The 12790-nt window shown below is 38.3% G+C and overlaps 1 protein-coding gene across 3 annotated transcripts; it reads right to left on the bottom strand.

Annotated features, from left to right (window-relative positions):
• Window positions 1-1821: 1821 nt before the first annotated feature.
• Window positions 1822-12673, bottom strand: ctns (cystinosin, lysosomal cystine transporter). Of its 3 annotated transcripts, none has more exons than XM_042512335.2 (12): window positions 12543-12648; window positions 12404-12427; window positions 11919-12021; window positions 11145-11223; window positions 10727-10817; window positions 9460-9563; window positions 8157-8294; window positions 7572-7671; window positions 4974-5093; window positions 4553-4723; window positions 2998-3115; window positions 1822-2273 (listed from the first exon to the last, which is right to left on the bottom strand). In XM_042512335.2, exons 3-12 carry the CDS (start codon window positions 11992-11994, stop codon window positions 2116-2118), a joined length of 1155 nt encoding a protein of 384 aa, XP_042368269.2. In that variant the 5' UTR covers window positions 11995-12021; window positions 12404-12427; window positions 12543-12648; the 3' UTR covers window positions 1822-2115. The 3 variants fall into 3 exon arrangements, with proteins under 3 accessions (XP_042368269.2, XP_042368265.2, XP_042368260.2); XM_042512331.2 differs by having other exon boundaries at window positions 12404-12422; window positions 12543-12604; XM_042512326.2 differs by lacking the exon at window positions 12404-12427 and having other exon boundaries at window positions 12543-12673.
• Window positions 12674-12790: the final 117 nt, after the last annotated feature.

The following is a 12790-nucleotide window of genomic DNA, read 5'->3' on the forward strand; positions in this document are numbered from 1 at the left end:
ATTATTACTATTGTTATTATTTTTAAAGGTACAAGACCAGAGGTCCGTTTCACAAAGCAGGTTTAGTGAAAACTCTGAGTCTGTTAACCCTGAAATGAGGGAAACTCTGAGTTTTCCATTTCAAAAAGGGAGGTAACTCAAGCCAGAGAAAGAAGTGTAACTCTAGCCTGTTTCACAGAGAGGGGTAACTTAAGCTCTCGGTCAGCTACCGTAGTAACAGACTCTGAACCTAACCTGGTCGGGACCAGGTTTTTCTCAATGAACCTCGAGTTTCTCTCTGTCTCCGCCCTCTTTCAGCCACATACGCTATTTGATTTCCTCATTCATTCATTCATTCATTCAGTCAGCAGGCGAGTGTCGGAGTGTAGTTCTGCCGTCTGTCAAAATGGCATGCCCTTTCATCAATGATCCAGTGGATGAAGGAGCAGCATTACTGCCCAGAGAATTAGGCCTAAATATTCGTCGGGAGATTGTTTTCAGATAGATAGGATAGATGATAGATAGATGTTCTCGCATTTCCGGACAGTTATCTTTTTGAGCGGTACCGTTTCACATCACAGTCCATATTATACATACACAACCTAATCCGTCCTTACATTTGCAACATTACCAACCGCAGTCATGCTCTCACATCGCATCAGATATTGTGTGTTGCGCTGCGGTTCTTTGCAAATGGCAGTTTCTTGTATAATGTCGGAGATGCAGAGCATTTAAGCAAGGCAACTGTATGCAGGGCGGTCAGAAAAGTGTGCCTGGCCCTGAAACGATTTTTACACATCTTTGTCATTTTCCCTGGACATAAACCTGTCAGAGCCATCAAGGAGGAGTTCCACAGGATTGCAGGTGAATGATGTAGAGATCTGTTAAATTAATTTTGAATCATATTCCGTTAATGACATTGTGCTGCAACCTCAGACTGGGATTAGTAATTTTAATTTCTTTTAGGATTTCCCAGTGTGATTGGCTGCATAGATGGCACACACATACCCATCCCCCATCTCCCTCGCAGGATTGCACCTAAATGAAATAAGATGAAATAAATTAATAGGCTACCATTCAAACAGTTTTCCCCTGTAATTGTATTGTGATTGCAAAGGACTACATTTAAACTTACGCACTGACCCGGGCAGCAATGTTCTCCCACGCCGTCTCCCTCTCTTTTGCAGCTGCAGTGGTGTTGCACTTCTTTCTAAAAACGTGTTCAAACTCCGCATATGAGCGCATTAAAATTTCCAATTCGAGTGGGTGAAGAACGCAGCCCTCCGCTTCCCCGTTGCCATGGTGACTCGTCGAATCGGGGCTCCATTGATGCTGTCTTTTTATAGTTGTGGTGCACGCGCTTAACTCCAGGTGAAACTACTCCAAGTTGATTAAACCAACTCAAATCAGCTCTTCTGGAACCGGAAACTCTGAGTTTCCTATCTCAGAGTAGATCAACACAGAGTTCAGGGTTACACTCAGAGTTTGTTGAACCTGCTCTGTGAAACGGACCCCAGTCATAAACTTTTTCAGTCACTACAATCTAAACATGATTTCAATAAGTGGACACTCAAAGTACTGCCAGTGAAATGGTGTGCTGCAACCAATGTTCCCCTCTCTATCATCAAATGGGTTAGTGAGCCTCCACGCAGTGGATGGGAACATTGTCATCTAGAAAAAATAATTTGTTTCAAGGCAGCACAAAAGTGTTCCCCAAGAATAAGTGTTTAAGCAAACATGCATCTGTACTGACAATTTTTGTTCCCAAAAAGGCAATATTGTCAGCTAATACTGACCTGGCAGTTTATCAATCAGGTTAAAGGAATGTACGCAGAAATACTATTATTTGTGTTGTAATATTGTTTTTAATTTTTTTTAAAAGTGTTTACACTGACATCATTCCACCCATTATTTCCATAACTTTAACCATTTTTATACAGTGGTAAAAAAAAGACAAGTGCATATCCTGAGAAAATTTAAGGCGGCAGCACACTAAACTCAGTACTGCTGGAAACAACTGGAAACCTGCTCATTGACCTGTGTGAATCATTTACTGGTTAATCTGATGTGCTCACTCTTGTGCACTGATGCAAATCAATCGCGTGGTCTTTTGTGATTTGTGGGTTTTAAGACAGTCTATGAGCATTCATCCTCTACTTGCTCTGTAACAGCTTCGTACTGTGGTGGTCGTCTGTAGAGACAGTAGTGCTGAGTCATGAAGAGGATGTCAAACACTACAGAGAACAGACCCAGACCAAACTTTGTAGGATCGCCGAATATCAGCTTCCACTCGTCTGTGGAGAAACACATAACATTATATTTATTTGTTGTGACAAATATACATTTGTTATCACCAGCAGGTGTAAAAAGTATTTAGACCCCTTCAGTTTTCCCACATAATGTTGCAACCTTAAAGAGATGGTTCAGTTTTATGGAAGCGGGGTTGTATATTTGACAGTATACTACATATAGTCATTGTCAGTCAGCACACGCCCAGTATGGGAAAGCAGGCCAAAGTCACGCAATAACAAACAATCTAACTGACTGCAGCTGCAGTAGACCAGCAGCTCCTGTGTTCAGCGAGCTAAAAGTACTAGTTTTCTCAATGGAGTCTGGTGGCTTTGACAAGAGCAAAGATGGGAAACTGAAGCTGCCGACAGCTTTCACGCCAGAAGAGAGGTAAAGTGGTGAAAATACTCTTAACATGGCAAACACAGATTGATATTATTTTTGTTTTTTTAGGTGGCTAAGATATATTTTGTTGCTGACCTTATCCAGAACAGTACCATGCTTAGCTTCTGTGTGGGACTCTGTATGCTCTATGCTATAAACTGACTATAGATAAATGCATCACACAATCCCACTCAAAAAAAAACAGAACTACCCCTTTAACTAAAATTGTTTACATTCATTGTTTCTTTTTGATCATCTGTAATTTAATTGCATTTTGTCAACTGACTAAATTAAATGCTACAAAGGACACCAGATGAAGTACAGGACAGAACATGACATAGTTACCATTGTTGTAAGACTGTATGATCATCTGTAGGATACTGAGGATTCCACCAGTAAAGTCCAGCAACACGTTGCCAATACTCCAGCCTTCAGTACTCTGTTTTTTGTAGTTCATGTACGCCTGGAAAAACAGCCAGAAAACCACTGACACTGTAACCATCTGTCACTGATCATTCATCTAACTGACAACAGAAAAAGAAACACAATAAATTAAAACTGAATTTTGTGGAACAGCATATTAACACTCTCATAGCATGTGCTGGGACTGGTCAATAAAAAAAAAATGTAAAGAAATCAATGACAGCTCATTGCATACTTTTTATATTTCCCTTCACACAGAGTGAACAGAAAACTACTGACACACATGTAGATTTTAATGCAAAACAACAGTCCTGTAACAGACCCAACCTGTAGGCTGTAGTTTGTGATGTTGCTGTATTGCACTGTAGTTAATTCTTTTTTAATACATAACGTAAAGTGAACACTTTAACAAGGTTAGTATTTACTGCACTGTTACTGTACTGCAATGTATTACATTGTCCAGACATTTTCATTGTGTTGTTCCCTCATACTCCTTTCCCACCAACATGGAACCAGTTCCATTAAGGTTCCCACACCTAATTTTAAGCTGTTTAAAGCATTTTGACCAAATATAAATTGATTCAGTGCCCAAAAAGTTGGTTCTCAGCTGGAACCCAAAAGTAGCGGGTTTTGTCTTGTTCTGAAGTGCAAATTGTGGCGACATCAGTGCACAATTCTGTAATATTCTCCAGGTTGGAAAGAGCGGATGGAGAAGTCAACAATGAAGAAGTTAAGTGAGATATTGTCAGAAAAGTGAAGAGAGTGCTGTGGTCTCATGAATAGTTAGTCTAAGCTTTTTTTGGTGTAAAAACAAATATTACTACTAACATTCCATTTGGCAGGTAATTCACGCAATCTGCAATCTATTGTTTACTTCCATTGTGCACTGTGCAAGTTAATGACACATCCTTGAGTACAATGGTTCGATCAAAAGTGGTGGAAACCATGGACTGTACGTAAAGATGGACGATGCACCCCCAATTACCCTGACGTGCTTAAGTGAGGCCAAAGTCTGTGTCTGTGCAATAGCGATATCTGCGGTGGGGAGTTCCTGCTAAAACACCTGTCCAACCAGTCGAGAGCAGCTCTATTGAATGTGAGAACGTGGACTGGCACACATAGCTGTCAATCATGGCAAAAAAAAACCTTTTTATAGAATTGGATAACTCATTAGAACTGAACATATCATAAAAACAAACACTTAAACAAACATCAGGGTGATGAAAACTACCTTCCGTGACAGAAACCATCTTTAGGAAAAAAATATATTTGGCGTGCACTTTGAGTTTTTAGTTTGGCCCATGTCCCATTTACTAACATTGAGGGGCGGGCTTTATGACCTATACTGCAGTCAGCTTTATATACAGTCTATGGCTGATTTGCTAAATAGCACCGAGGTTACAAGAATCCTAGTTGGAACAGTTCCAAGAATCAGATCTCATTTGTTGGAAAAGGGGGATCAGTGTGTATGGCTTACCTGCGGCACATATTTGATCAGAGTGACTGCAAGTTTAATGTAGGAGAAATAGTAGAGGTAATCCAGCCAGGTGATTTGTTTGGCTACAGCAAGAAACAAGCTGACCAAGGCAAAAATCCAACCAATCGCCAACAAGATCAAGGCCGTCCAGGAGACCCTTTGACCCCCCCTCTGGAAGAGAGTGGACACAAAGGATGGCACACTGTTACAAATGTAATGACAATCCTATCAGACAAACCGCAGCAGCACACACAGACACACAACTGATTGAATCAAATATTTAAATTCAAAAGATGCATTTAAACATTTTAAATTTAAATTCTCTCTACCTTAATGGCTCATGGTAAATTTCCTCTTTCGAACACCGGGACCAGAGGTATATATCTAACATTCAGTCTATTACAATCTGACAGACACACACCTCATACACAGCAGCCTGGCAGATGTAGACCAAACAGAGCAGGACAGCATGGAGACTGAAGAAGACATCATTAGCATTGACAGGGTTAATCCCATTCGGGTTGCTCTTCAGAAACTCCTCCTACAGGACACACACACACACACACACACACACACAGCTCTGAATATGGATATAAACACTCACACACATTTATGTCCCCTCTTGGCAAAATCTGAAAAATTTCACCAGAGGACATAACACATGATTTTATGATGATTTAGAGCATGACCAAGTGGGGACCTCCCCTGTTGGTTTTGCAGTTCCCTGTTGGTGACTGGGTAACAACGGGTATGTCCACTGTTATATATATGTGCACAAGTGCGCACACACACACACAGCAGACACTTTATATACTGTACATGCGCCGTTCCAAACCTAATGTAGGCACAGTTCAGCCATTAAGGAGCGGTAGGTCAAATGTGAATACAGGAGGAGGAATTCTGTTGTGCTCATTATAACGTGCAGACAGACGCTGTTTACATACTCCAAGGTCACTGTGAACGGTGACCTTGGAGCAAAACATATCAAACAAAAAATGTGAAACTGTGTCTGAACAGGAAAACATGACTATGACTATATTATTTACCATTAAGAATGGAACCGATAACCAGTTTCAAATTGTCTAATCTACTTTAATCGGATGCCTCTGAGCTTATTATTTGGACGTCAACCTCATGCATCTACGCTGCTGGAATCCTGCAACAAGAAGAAATCATAATGGAGACGAAGAAACAATCCAAAGTGCGGCTTCATTTCATAAGAAAGATGAACACTGCTGCTTGTAGTGTCTGTAAATAATTATTTTTAAATGAGGGTGGACAAACCCGTGACATGCTGAAAGATCTTTCTACACAGCATTGGCTTAAATTCAAGGGGCCATATTCACAAACTAAAAATTTCATCGCGTCCTAATGTAGGAGTGATTTAATACATTTTTTTAAAGCAACTCTAAGCAAGGAAAAGAGACAAACTTTTACTTCAGAGAGGAGGTGTGGTTGACCCTTTCACTATCACTATGATACATTCTTTTAACAGATTTGATTGGTTGTCACAGACACGCCTTTTAGTGAGCCTTTCAAGGTGTGATCTTAGAGGGTCTCTTTAGAGCTAAGACACTCTGTGAACAAATTCTATCTTTATCAGAGGGTAAATCTTTAGAAAACATCATAATTCTAACAATTTCCTTAGAGTTTAATCACTAGGATCAACTTTTAGTACTAGGAAGCTTTATAAACACAGCCCCAGGAATGCCAGGTATCTGAGAGCCACAACTTCTCGCTCAGCACGTCTGTTACCGGTACTAAAAATGCTATGGTATGATAAGATTATGTAACACAGGCCAGTAGAGCAAGTTTTTTCTTTGACTAAGAAACTGTTAAACAGTGGAGCTTTTGCACACCTGAGTTACATGCATGCCTTTTATCTACTCTGTCTACACTGTTGCTCAGATTCAGGGATAGACAGGAAATATTAACACCAGTATGTCAGTCACTCAATCAGTACTCACATTTAACACTGCATCCCCACACAACTTTCAGACTGAAAAAAGCAAGAAAAAACCCACCAGCATCATCAAGATTGCAGCTAAGATCACTGAACTTTATGGTCGGGTGGTAAAAAGAAAAGCAGAGTGCACCACTGAAGACCCTTCACACCCCCATCACCACTTGTTTCAGCTACTTCCTTCGGCCAAACATTTCAAAGGATTTCTGGCCAAAAGGAAAACGTACAAAAAACATGTTTATTCCCACTGCATATCACTTTTTAAATAAGGCAAGACAGTCAGTACTTTTTTAATGTAGCTTTTCACAGGTGTTTTTATTGATCAATGGAACTGATGTGTGATTTTACGTGAGTGAATGCTTTTTCATGTTGTTTGAGCCCCCAACAGAAGGAAATTTCTGTCACTATGTGATAAATAATAAAGTTTTTATGAATCTTTAAATTGTAGTCTTGAATCTTTAGATAATAAAACAATTGCATTGACACTGAAAACCTGTGTAGGCCTATTTGTTTTCCCCACAAAGTAAATTGATCAGGAATTAAATAATCTAATCTAATCTAATCTAATTAAATATCTAATCTAATTCTCAGTTAGAGAATTAATAAAGAATCTGACTGATAAGCAGAATCAATAATGGCATTGGTGTCAATAAAATCTTATCAATTCCCATCCTTCTATTCCATAATGATCCAGTCAGATAATATGGATAACAAGGATATGTTGCCAATTGTTTCTAATTTCACATTTAAAAATTTCACAACAAAACTCCTCTTGTAGTTTAGGGGGCATAATCAATTCACTTTTCCTGGAACTTGAATAAATCAAACTTTATGTGTTCCTGTACATCTCCTCTGGACTGTAAGGCTCATAGAAGATTCCTGTTCTGTAGTCACCATCTGTCATACAGCTGTGTTTGACTGTTGTTAAGTGGCACTCAAGTGATTCAACATTTCACTTCTGAAAGCTTCTCCAGACTCAGTAGTACTTGACATGATGGGCAGACTGAGCTTTATGTGTATAAACAGTGGAGTGTCCCTTTATAAGGATGAACTTACCTTAATGTAAGGCACCCAGAACAGTCCTATATTGAAGACACTGTAAGCGATGAAGCCAGTAAGGTTCAGAGCTAGGAAGTCAAAGTTGAGACCTACAACACTGGAAACATACAGGTTGATATTATTTGTTTATTTTTCTTCAATTTGATAACATTTTTAACATCAAGCCTAACTGGGAGGGTTCTTTGGCCTATTGCAATTGCCATTATTCATATATTTTGAATTGGATGTGTGCCTGCAGATAAATGTCACACTTTTATGTTCAGCTGATTTGCTGATTATTGACAACAAAGCAGTTGTATCAGTTCAGCATTTAAAGTTAATTTATTGAAAAGGTAGCAACTGGATATGGTCTTTATTTTATCTATAACTAGTGCCAATGATTTTGGAAATTTTGCGCAGGCATTATTACTGCAAAACTTTTAGAAGGTTAAGTTTGACGTAGTTATCACTATGACAATAATGTGGAGAAATATTCAGAGAGAACTAACTGTAAGCCCAACACAGGCTTATGAGATCACAACTGCATAAGGAAAACATGATTGAATGAAGAGAAAGGCAGAGGATGGACAAACAGAAAACTACCTTTTCCTTCTCCAGTTTTCCCAGGCTTGTGGATAGAAGGACACCGACCAGGCCAGAAAGTAAATCCAGCCAATCACGTCACTGATTACTGACACCACGTTGCTATGGATGACCATGAAGTGGATCCTGACGAGAGAACTAATGGAAAGAGAATCGGAGACATGAGGAAACTGGACAGTGACCATGTACCATCACACTCTACAGTGATTTTAAGCAAACAATACACAAACCATATGGGTGCTGCACCATCACCCATACCTCTCCACTGTCATTTTGAACAAAGGATCTCCAATGTGAGGTAAATAAACATGGGAAAAAAGAGCTTGGCTGTTTACATCTCACTGTTGTTCATCCATTGCAGTCAGAAAGGAAGCAAAGTAATGCTGGAGCTGTCACTTCCATCCAGCTTTTCTAATAATTGCACCCGTAGAGAATGTTTGGTGCATTTCACACGCTTTTCATTCTTCATTTCTTTATCATTTTGGCTGTGTTCATGCACATGGCATATATTTTGGCAAGATTATGTATTTTTGTTTAATATATGAATTTCCGGCTCAGCTAAACAAAACTGTAACATTCATGCAACGTAGTGTAAAAAAAAAAAGCCATTGAAACCCATTCAAACTGCATTTTTTGATCCCACAGCCATCAAAGCATTAAAACATTTTTTGTGGGTTTTTTTCATCAGAAAACATAGTGGCATCATGACAAAAACCTGGCTTTTAAAGGGTTAAAAATTTTAAAAATCATAAAAATTTGATATTTTTGATTAGGACTGATGTTGTTTGAAAGATCAAACTCAATGAAAGAAAATAATAATAATGTATAATATTTTTGAAAGCTTGATTCTCAACAGTGCATTTTGTGTGCAGAGCAATACAAGTGTGTGTAATATTTCAGTGTTAATTCAGGGGTTAATTCAAATAAAAATATATGGATGGAAACCTGGTGCGAGTGTGTAGTAGAGCGCAGAGTATGCAGTCGACTTTGGTCCAGCTACAAAGTCAAACACAACAGTACCATGTGGCATAAAATGATCAGAAAAAAAGATTATCTAATCATTATCGAAATATTTTCTATGACAATAAATCGTCAATTCAATTCATGACCGTGACAGCCCAACTCATACACGGATGTTCTTGACGCCTGTAACTCTGAGCACAGCCTGTAGTTTCCCAATAAATATTGTGATTTTAATGGTTATGTTGAACTGATGGAAAAGTGGATTTATGTTGACATTTTATGGGAGAGGGAGCTGATTCATTCTCCTGTCACTGCATGCTGCCTCCGTGCAGATACCCACCTGTTGAGGTCAGTATTGTTGCTAAGCAGGTGTGTGGTCACTTGACCGACATCATGGGCTGTCACATTGAAACTGACAGAGGTAGACGCTACTGGCAGCAACACCTAAACATAAACAACAACAGGAGCTTTTAGTCAATGACTTATTGGTAGATTGGCTCATGTTTGATCTTCTGTTTCAGGACTAATGTGTTGGATTTACTGGCATCTAATGGTGATGTTGCAGAAAGCAACTAACTAAAATTTCTACCGTGTGCCAAGCATGTATCAGAACTAGAGCCAGTGTTAAATTTGTCCATTTTGGGCTACTGTAGAACAACATGTTGGACTCCATGGACAAGGATCCACTCCCTATGTAGATATAAAATGCTGATTCTAAGGTAACGAAAACACAATTATTCCTATTTTAAGGTGATTATGAATTTAAAAAAACATAATTATGAATATTATATTCCATTTCTGCCAATAGATCCCCCTAAATCCTACACATCAGACCTTTAATTAATGAGTTCACAGAAATAATTATATTCCTTGTCTGCTGATATTTACTTTGGCTGATCCATAAAATTCACTTTGCACATCAGCATACACAGTGTTAAGTAAATATACATTTCCAGTGGTTCCTGCTCACAAAGATCTCAGCCCTGTACTTTGTAATTACTGCATTTCCCTATCTTTATATATATGAAGGAGCTCAATGGCACAGTAATATAAGCCACCTTTAACTAAAAAAATCATTGTGGTTTTGTTATCCTCAGGAGAATCTCTAATATTGTGTCTGCAGTAGATATATTATGAGGCATTTCATAGGATTCATTACAGAGATACACTGATTAATCTATTATTTGCTCACTGTTAGATTAATCACCAACTAATTTAATAATCAATTCAAGAAAAAAAAAAGCAAAAATTCCCTGATTCCAGCTTCTTATATGTTAATAGTTTCTAGTTACTTTACGCATCTGTAACACTAAACTTAATATATTTGGACTGATGACGTCTTGGGCTTTGGGAAACACATGGATATTTTTCACTTTTTTTAAAATAAACTAAACAACAAATCAACTAATTGAAAAAATAATAAACAGATTAATCAACAATAAAAATAATCAGTAGTTGCAGCCCCAATTCATATTCCAGATCTATGAATGTGTACAACTTGATATTTTAGCCTGATGATGATACAGGAGGAAAGGAAAAGAAACAAAAAAGACAGGAATGTTTCACTCCTGCAGCATGCAGCACAACTTGTTTTTTGATAGTTTTACCTGCTCCGGCAGTGTGATTACGGATGTGTAGTTCAGATTGGAGCTGTAGGTCACATTTAAGTGAATCACAGCTGTCTGGTTGACAGCAGCACTAGAGAAAAACAAAATCCAGTTAGGACAACACTAATCCTGCAAGCTGCTTTTACAAACTAAAGGAGCACTAAAAGCTCAGGTACAGTACCAGGGTGTGGACTTTACTTTCTCAAGTTACTGAGTGTATTTGCTCTTGTGGTATTTCAATGCTTCATATTCACACCTTTGCTCGGAGGCAAAAGCAGCAGATCAGTAGCTTCAGCTTTTAACACTGTGTGCAAAGTGTGTATGTACAGACAGTTTGCTGATTTAAGGTAAGTGAATAACACAGCTGACACGTGTCTAAAGCAAACTGCCGTTTGCTGCGGGCTGTTTGTACGGTTACCTTGAGGTGATGGTGACGTTGGCTTGAGAGTATTTCACAAGTGTGACAGATTCTGGAGCAGACAAGTGCACTCTGGATTCTGGAGGACAGACAGAAAATAATCGTAGAATGAAACCAAGATTCTCACAGAAAAACAAACAATAATTTGGCATGTGAACTGGCATCATCATAAAGCATATTTATTTAACCCTTTGAAACCTGGATCTTCAGCAGTTTTCTTGTGCTGTGTTCAGAGGCCTTTCACAAGCATTTAAACTTTTGAAACATTGGGCAAATATGTTTGATTTCTTTCAAAAACATAGGGAAAAAAGGCAATCAGCAACTTGGCATGAACGGTGACAGGAGAATGACCTGATGTTAGCTTAAAAAGAGAGAGAGCGAGAATTACTAGAAAATTATCAAATAACTAGAGAAAAATATCATGAAACTTATATTTATAAATATAATAATTTGATATTTAAGACTAGGTTATAGAAAAAAAATATTTATTTTTATTATTTATATTGATATTTAGCACTTTTTTCCCACTGATAAAATGCACATCTGCACACTTTTTTTTTTCTTTTTTGCTAATTTCAGGTAATTTTCTTGCAACTTTTTGCTTATTTCCTGTTGTGTTTGAAAGAGTCAAAATTGTTACCATTATTTTAATCACCAAGTTACTTAAGGGGAGAGTGAACATGTTAAATATTTTCAGCACCTGTACATCTTTGTCCCCATATATTAGGTGAGAAAAACAGTCAACTGTGATAAATAACCAGAACAGTCAGTCACCAGAGACGTTGGTCAGCGTCCAGAGGAGCAGCAGCTGAGCAGGTAGCCATCTCTTTGCCATGCCCACACCTGCCATCTCTGCTAAATGCTGGATGCTACCAACCTAAAGGATACAAGGCATTTCAATCATTTCAACATTTAAAAACAACATTTAAGTCATTGATTTGTTTTTTCCATTTTGTTTTTTTGAGATCTTTAACTTTATCTCAATTTTGTTTGCGCTCAGAGTTTGTGTTTGTTACAGTCTGGAGCTCTCGAGCTCAACTGAGTCTCACAAGTTTCACTTTGTACAAATTTGAAACATCATAAACATATTACACATTTACATCTAAATATTCCTGCGAGACCCTTCTCTGAGTTAACTAATAGGTGGCTTTTCTTCCATGTTTAATAAAAGAGTTTGTTGTTGTTTTTTTAAATAACGCTAAATGATGAATGTCGAAGTGTACTGTGTCTTTAGAGCATCCTCAGAGAGCCAAACTCACCGTCAGGCGTCTGCAACAACTGCACTGAAAAAACAGATCATTCTTTGATGAAACTACAGCAAGTTAACGACTAAACAACTCTGACGCTTGAAACCCCACATTTGCTTTATGCGGAAAAAGTAAACAAGATTAAACTTACCTCAGCTGATCAGCTGAGTTCCCTGCTTCCTCATTCCTCGCAGGCAGGTCACGAGACAATGTATTTTCTTCTTTTATTTCGGTGGATTGCAGCAGGTGGATCATTATCGCCCCCAGCTGGACAGTTACAGACCTCCCCTGTCCTTGTCCTCAGTCTTGTTTGGACATAATATGGTGAAGTCTGCATTTGATAGATAGATAGATATTAAACTTTATTTTTTTTTGCTGATTTTCAGCTACTTTTTCTCA

This window comes from Plectropomus leopardus, chromosome 5 (genome assembly GCF_026936395.1).
Source record: "Plectropomus leopardus strain MGB_pleo_1.0 chromosome 5, ASM2693639v1, whole genome shotgun sequence".
Classification (NCBI taxonomy): domain Eukaryota; kingdom Metazoa; phylum Chordata; class Actinopteri; order Perciformes; family Serranidae; genus Plectropomus; species Plectropomus leopardus.

Excerpts from the sequence above, each read along its gene's own strand:
- ctns (XM_042512326.2), bottom strand. The coding sequence starts at position 11,994 with ATGGCAGGTGTGGGCATGGCAAAGAGATGGCTACCTGCTCAGCTGCTG. Across the intron at positions 7,672-8,156 it reads GAAAACTGGAGAAGGAAAAG|TGTTGTAGGTCTCAACTTTG; the intron begins GTAGTTTTCTGT and ends GTATGTTTCCAG. Across the intron at positions 2,274-2,997 it reads CATACAGTCTTACAACAATG|ACGAGTGGAAGCTGATATTC; the intron begins GTAACTATGTCA and ends GTTTCTCCACAG.